Source organism: Elephas maximus, chromosome 4, assembly GCF_024166365.1.
Source record: "Elephas maximus indicus isolate mEleMax1 chromosome 4, mEleMax1 primary haplotype, whole genome shotgun sequence".
Classification (NCBI taxonomy): domain Eukaryota; kingdom Metazoa; phylum Chordata; class Mammalia; order Proboscidea; family Elephantidae; genus Elephas; species Elephas maximus.
This window is the reverse complement of record NC_064822.1, coordinates 114,702,373-114,709,885: the sequence shown is the minus strand read 5'-3', so window position 1 is coordinate 114,709,885 and position 7,513 is coordinate 114,702,373. Positions and strand designations below refer to the sequence as shown.

General features: G+C 37.2%; 1 protein-coding gene across 1 annotated transcript; it reads right to left on the bottom strand.

Annotated features, from left to right (window-relative positions):
- Positions 1 to 1,976: 1,976 nt before the first annotated feature.
- LOC126076424 (olfactory receptor 6C2-like) lies at positions 1,977 to 2,915 on the bottom strand. Its single transcript, XM_049884942.1, has one exon. It carries the CDS (start codon positions 2,913 to 2,915, stop codon positions 1,977 to 1,979), a length of 939 nt encoding a protein of 312 aa, XP_049740899.1.
- Positions 2,916 to 7,513: the final 4,598 nt, after the last annotated feature.

Sequence of the window (7,513 nt, the reverse complement as noted above, 5' to 3'; positions counted from 1 at the left end):
TTTTTTTTTGTTTGTTTTTTAAAATATTGTTTTGGGGATTAGAAACAATACATAAAATGGCAGGCACATGACAGTATGACTAAAAACAGTAGCTTTCTTAACGAATTTAGAGTCCATTACAGATATTTCCCCATGATCATATCACTTCTATTGTCTTCTTTGAAAATGCAATATATTTCAATTTCACCTAGGCAATTTTTCCATCCATTATTTGTAACTCCAAATTTTTAATAAAACCCAAGTTTTGGTTTTTTTTTTAAGTTTTTAGTTAACACTTTCTGAAATATACTATATGTACAGAAAGGTGCACAAATCAAAATCCTATAGCTTGAAGAATTTTCAGGTGTTCTAGACACTTTAAGGATCCAAAATGGGTTCTCCAGCCCTGCAAAGTCACTGAAAGTTCTGCTGGTTCCTTGGTCCTCAAGAATCCCTATGCCCAGGAAACATTCTCCCTGAACCCTTATTTTGGTTATCTATTGCTGCATAAGAAATAATTTCTAATCTTAGTGACTTAAAACAACTTATTATATATCATGTTTTTGGAGATTGACTGGAATCAACTGGGTGATTTTCCCTCTCGTCTCTCACGCAGATGCAACCAGATAGTAACTGGCTTTGGAATCATCTGAAGGCTAGACTGGGTGGTTTATCCAAGATCGCCTCTTAAGTCATATGTCTGGATGGGATGGCTGAAATAAATGAGGCTGGCCAGACATGTCTCCCTCCACAAAACTGCCCAGAAGGCTAGCTTGGGCATCCACATTACTCAGCACTTTCAGGGTATTCAAACTTCTCACACTGCAGTTGGCTTCCTCTAGGCATGTGTTCCAAAAGAGCAAAGTGGAAGCTACAAGACTTCTTTGTACTTCAACTCTGAAGTCACTCTTCACTTCTACCACATTCTAGTGGTCAAAAGCAAGTCATAGGTCCAGTGCAGTTAAAAGAGAGGAAATGAACTCCATCACCTGATGGTGAAAGTGACTAAGAATTTGCAACTGTCTTTAATCCACCACGGTCATGATCTGAAAAGCTACCGAGGGCAAAAGCAACTACATGAAATCAGCTCATCCTTCTGCAGTTCTACCCTTCACAGAATCTTGGTCCCTCTGATTCTCATTGTTTCAGCAGCAATCTGATGCCTTTAAGCCAATGATTTCTTCTTGTATCTGATTTTTCTACTTATTCTTGAAGCGATTACTCAGAAGAGGAAGTCTAACAGTTATCTTTAAAGACTATATTGTTACATTTTTGTTTATGTTGCTGATCTTTTTTTTTTTGCCATATGTTTTAATAAGTTCAAATTGGAAGGGGCAAGGGATATTGTTATATTATCAAGCTGTGCAAATCCATGTAGTATTTATTGTGAGAACAGCATTACTTAGACTGACTTGAAGATGAAACCAGCCTTATATTTTATCTTGAAAAAGGAAGAGACTTTGAAAGAGGTGAACTGCAAGGAAGAGGAAACATTGGCATGACCAGAATAGTTTTCACACACAAAACTAATGACTAATAGATATTTCAAAAGACTAAGAAGTGTTAAAGGAGCCTTGGTGGCACAATGGTTAGGCACTTGGCTGCTAAAAACAGGTCTGCGGTTCTAAACAACTAGCAGCTCCACGGGTAAAAAGACATCTCGATCTGCTCCCGTAAAGATTTCAGCATAGGAAACTCCATGGGGTAGTTTTGCTCTGTCCTATAGGGTCGCTATGAGTCACAATCAACTCTATGACACACATCAAGAAATGTTAATTTAGTTGCATATTAGGAAGAGATAAAAGAGTTTGGTAATTTCGGGACTGTAGAGAAATGCCCATCTTCATAACGCTGGGTACTTCAGAATCCTTTCTTAGACTTCACTCTCAACTCTCCTTAATTGTCTTCATTAGCACCCACAACTCTCAAAGCACAAATTTTCACCTACATTCTGATGGTTTATCTTTTCTTTCAATTTGAGCTCCCAATATGCTACTCTATTCCTTCTTTGAAAGAAATGCAAATCTTCTGAGGATGTCATTGAAAGACTGCTTTACTTGCTTATTTCTCAGGGTGTAAATGAAGGGGTTCAACAAAGGGGCAACAGATGTAGCAAGCAGAGAAACTGCCTTATTAATGGCCACTTCATCCTTTGCTGAAGGTTTGATATAGATGAATATATAGCTGCCATAGGTGACAGAAACCACAATCATGTGCGATGAACAGGTGGAGAAGGCTTTCTTCCTTTGCTGGGCAGAGGGAAATTGTAGAGTCATCCTAATAATATACATGTAGGACAGAACTACACACACAAGGGTCATTATGAAGGTCACCAGAGCACAGACTATAACAACCTGCTCTATGAACCATGTATCTGAACATGAGTTCTTCAGTATTGGAGAAGCATCACAGTAAAAATGGTCGATGACAGAGTCACAAAATTCCAGATGGAGGCTCAAATTAAGGAATGGAAGGATAATCAATAGTCCAGACACCCAACAACAGAGGATGAGAATCCTGCAGACTCTGTTATTCATGACGGTCACGTACTGCAGCGGTTTGCAGATGGCCACATAACGGTCATAGGACATGATGGCCAAGAGAAAAAATTCTGCAGCTCCAAAAAGGACAATAAAAAATATCTGGGTGAAGCATGCTTTGACAGTGATGGTTCTATCCCCAGATGATATAATGTGCAGGTATTGGGGGACACACGCAGTTGTGAATGTGATTTCTATAAAGGAGAAATTTTGAAGAAAAAAATACATAGCTGTTTTTAGATGAGAATCCACTAAGATGAGATAAATGATAGTCAGATTTCCAATTACACTTAACATATATGTGATAAACAGGTAGATGAAGACCAAAATCTGTAGTTGTGGGTCATTTGTCAATCCCAGTACGGTGAATGTTGTTATTGCAGAGTGGTTTCTCATCGCTGACTTCACACTATTGCATGCTCTTCCCATAAAAGTCACAGAAATTGTATCTAAGGAACAATGTCAAAATATGACAGGATCAAACAGTGACAAATAAGTCCCAATTAATCTCACTCATATGCATTTCCTTCAATTACTTGATCATCATTCTTCAATGAGGTGCTGCCTCAACTCTACTGAAATGTACAACAGGGAAGCTAAGTTTATTGCAAATTTTCCTGAAAATTACTGTAATCTGAATTGTCTCAAATTTTCTAGGTTCTCCAATTCATAGCAATACTTCCAAATACTTTACATTCGAAGTCCATACTTTGCATGTGACTTCCCCCATTGGAGTAGGTGTTATTCTCTTGAGATGTACTTTGATGGGTCATATCCTCTTTATTCTCCCAAAAGTTTTGTACTCAAGAGCTGAATACCAAAATTCCTTTGTTTTAAGCTATGCTATTGATAAAAATCCAACTGTATTGAGGATTGTCATAATACTGTATAAGGACTCCAAATTCTTCATCTAGTGAACTAGGCAATTTTTAAAAATCAAGGTGCATTTCTACCGGAAAACAGCCACTGACTTTCTCTAAGTTTTGGGGGTATTCTCTTTATTTTCCGTCTTGTTCACAACAGAGATCATTTGGACGCGTACAATTTGAGTAAAGTATGACTGCTGAAGGATATCATTGCATATGTTATTTTCATACCTGTTGTTATGGCAGGAATGAACAACCTGCTATATTCAGATGACATAACCTTGCTTGCTGAAAGTGAAGAGGACTTGAAGAAGTAACTGATGAAGAGCAAAGATTACAATACGGATTACACCTTAATGTAAAAAATAATTCTCACGACTGGACCAATAAGCAACATCATGATAAACAGAGAAAATATTAAAGTTGTCAAGGCTTTAATTTTACTTGCATCCATAATTGATACCCATGGTAGTAGCAGTCAAGAAATCTAACAACGTATTGCGTTGGGAAAACCTGCTGCAAGAGACCGTGTTAGTGATAAAAGGAAAAGATGTGACTTTGTTGACTAAGGTGTGCCTAACCCAAGCCATGATATTTCCAATTGTTTAATTTGCATGCAAAAGGTGGATAACGAAAAAGGATAGCAAATGATAAAGTAAATGGAAGTAAAAGTTAAAAATAGGTGAATCTTGGTATTGGTGAGTTCTTGGTACTATTATTATTTTTGCAAGTTTTCTTAAATTTGAAATTGTTTCCAAATAAAAAATTAAAACATAAAACCTTCCCCTGCCCTTTACTGCAAATCACCTCATTTTTCCACTCCATTTAATTGCAAACTTTCTCCAAAGAGTTACCTCCAGTCACTATTTAATTTCTTGCTTTCCGTCCACTCTTCTTACTTAAATCTGGCTTCTACAAATCAACTTGATGGCACTGGGTTTTTTGGGTTTTACCCTGCTGTGCCATCAAAAATTACCTTTTCTTATCAAAGTCACCAGTCTCCCCATTTATCACATCGAGCATACACACCTCAATCTTCACATTTTTAGAACTCTCAACTACATTTAAACATTTTATCTTCAAACATTTGCTACCTCACTCTTAAGATTTTCTTTGTAACTCACTGGTTGCTCCTATCCAGTGTCCTTCCCTTATACCCAACTTACTTACAAATCCATCAATGCCTCCATCCTGGGCCCTCTGGTTTCATATCTATGTTCTGTCCCCAGGTGCTCTTGTGCAATCACATGATTTAAATAACATCCAATTCTTAATGATGCCCAAATATATACACATATATATGTATATATATTTACATATTGCATCCTTAGTATTCACCTGCATGTCAAAGGCTTATTTCAAATATAACATACACAAATAGAAACTCTTGAGCTCCCCACCAAGCTTTTCCTCCCCTTGATCGCAGAAAATAGCAACACCATCAGCCCAGTTGCTGAAACCAAAAACTTAAGAAACATGCTTAGTTCTTTCCTTTCCTTCATTCCAACACCCAGTACATCAGCAAATACTATCTCTCCAACTACAACTCACAACTAGACTAAAACCCCAACATCTCTCCTAACTCATCTCTCTGTTTCCCTTCCAGATCCCACCTAAAACTATTTCCTTCACGGTAGCTGGAGAGACTTTTAAAACACGTATATCAGGCCATGTCCCTTCCCTAATTCAAAATGTAGCAATAGGTTTCCTAGCATATATTAAACCACAGCCTACTAGCCACTTCCTATAATTCTCACTTTCTTTCACCACACGCTAGTTCCCTGGCTTACTCTCTGATCTTCGAAACAGCCCACTTCTCTGTCTTTTGAGCCATTGCACATACTGAGCACTCCGCCTGGATTTCTCTTCTCCTGTCTCTGCAGTCCTGAATCCTTCTTGTTACTGTGGGCTCAGCTCAAATATCACCTGCTCATTGGTCTGACCACTGAATTTGATGACATCCCCCCACCATTAACTCACTCATTTTACAACAGAATGCTTTTATTTCCTTCCTAATAGTCCTCATTGCCTGGAATTATCTGCCTCCCCCTTCTTTAGTATCAACTAAAATAGAAATTAACTTGGGCAAGGAAATTAAATAACTTATTCTCTCCTCTATACCCAGCACTGAGAAGCGTCTGGGAGATAGTTGAGGCATGATAAATGTTTGCTGAATTAATGAATTTTAATCTTCTACAACTGGAATCCTTTCAACAGAATATACTAAATATAAACAAAGGAATGAGTCACGATAGTAGGATATTTTACTTTTGGTTTGAGAACATTTTAGGAGAAAGGTAAGCAAAACAGAACTTTTCATGGAATGGTTTGTTTTGTTTTGTTTTCAGTGTCTCTTAAATTATATTTTTAATTGACCAACCATACCCACTCCGATGAAGAGGAAAAATGACCAAATTCTCACTGAAATTTCCTCCATGTCTTATCTGCCAAGCACATAACTGGCCTTCTCTGTCTTAATACAATTTCTTTCTACTCAATTTATCTGTCAATGTGATGATAAGGCCAAGCCTAAGTACACAGCCACTCTGGATCTGGGGCAATAGGAAGATAATAGTGGTTCTTTTGATAGCCTAATTAGTCACATCGATCTATTCAACTCTTTGCTGTCTTCATTCAATGTTCTAGGCCTCCACTATTTAACACGATAGCCACCAATCACATGTGGCTATTGCACACTTGAAATGTGACTAGTCCAAATTGAGATAAATAGATAAGATAGATGATAGATACTTGATAGATAAATTAGAGAGAGAGAGAGAGAGACACTGGGAGAGATTTGAAGAGGTCTGGGAATTGTTTCTGTGTATCAACCTAATCACTGTACCTGGGACTCCACCCACTGAACAATAAATACATAAAATGAGTCCTGCTTATACTTTTTGTCTGGTGTGAATGTTCATGTGCTCCACAGATAAATTCAGATGCGACTATCTTAATAAGATATCAAAACATGTATTTTGAAACTGGTCATTCATTTGCTTCACTAGCAGGAAACATCATCACAAATGTCTTCTCCACGAGTTACGATGGGAAGTGTCCTGACTTGAAAACCATTCCAGTACTTACCTTTGACATTCTTCATTGTTTCCCCTGGAAGCTGGACCTCAATGACCTCAGAGTTGAACAAAATTGTGCTCTTGGGTGGATCTAAGCCCTTAGGAAACTGTACTCACCGTAAATATATGCATGGCTTCTGTATTTGTAAGAAATACAATCTTATTTAAAATTCGGAAACATTTCTGTGAACTCAGGTTAATTAAAAGGAAGAAAATTAAGTTCAAAGGCAAAGAGGAGTTAACAAGCCTCTCTGGTTCTGAAAACTTAGTGTTCGATATTGTCTGAGCAAATTGATTCCTACACTAAAGATTCTATTTACTTCCTCCATCTGCAACTGATGTGCAGAAAACAACTGCCTAAAAAGGTCCTCAAAGGCCCTGATTCAAAAGCCTCTAATGAATTTAAAATGTAATTTACTTTGGGAACAAATCCTAACTCAAGCACCAATAGGAGGTATAATGTCCTTGGAGAGAAAAAAAATGCAAAAATAGCAACCAATTCAATCCAACTGTAGAAAAATGAGATTATAATGACAAAGCAGAAACCCATTCATTATTTTTTAAAAAAATAGTTTATGCAATGCAAGAAGTATAATGATACTTTTGTGTCTAAAATAGTTTACGTAATACATACACCCACTCCTTATTTATCAACACGGTTAGGTTCAAAGAGCAGGTCATTATGAGAAAATTGGCATTGTGGGAAAATGAAGGATGATCACATCAGATTAAAAAATGGAAGATGACTACGTCATTGTATAACTGCCAAATTACATACATCATGACATAACTTCCAAACCACTGAGAAACACAGCCCACCAAGCTGACGCATAACCTCAACCATCACAGCCAGCTTTACTCTCACCTTCCATCTCGGCTTTCATTATTGCCAGTCTTAGGTCATTAGTACAAAAAATTGTCAGTAGATTTTTTACTGTTGTAAATGAGAAATGCCAGGCAATGAGATAGTCAATAAGTGAGGAGTAGGGGTATTTAATGGAGAAAAATTTTAAAGTAGATATCAAATCCTGAAAAAAAAAAAAAATGAAAG

Excerpts from the sequence above, each read along its gene's own strand:
- LOC126076424 (XM_049884942.1), bottom strand. The coding sequence starts at position 2,915 with ATGAGAAACCACTCTGCAATAACAACATTCACCGTACTGGGATTGACA.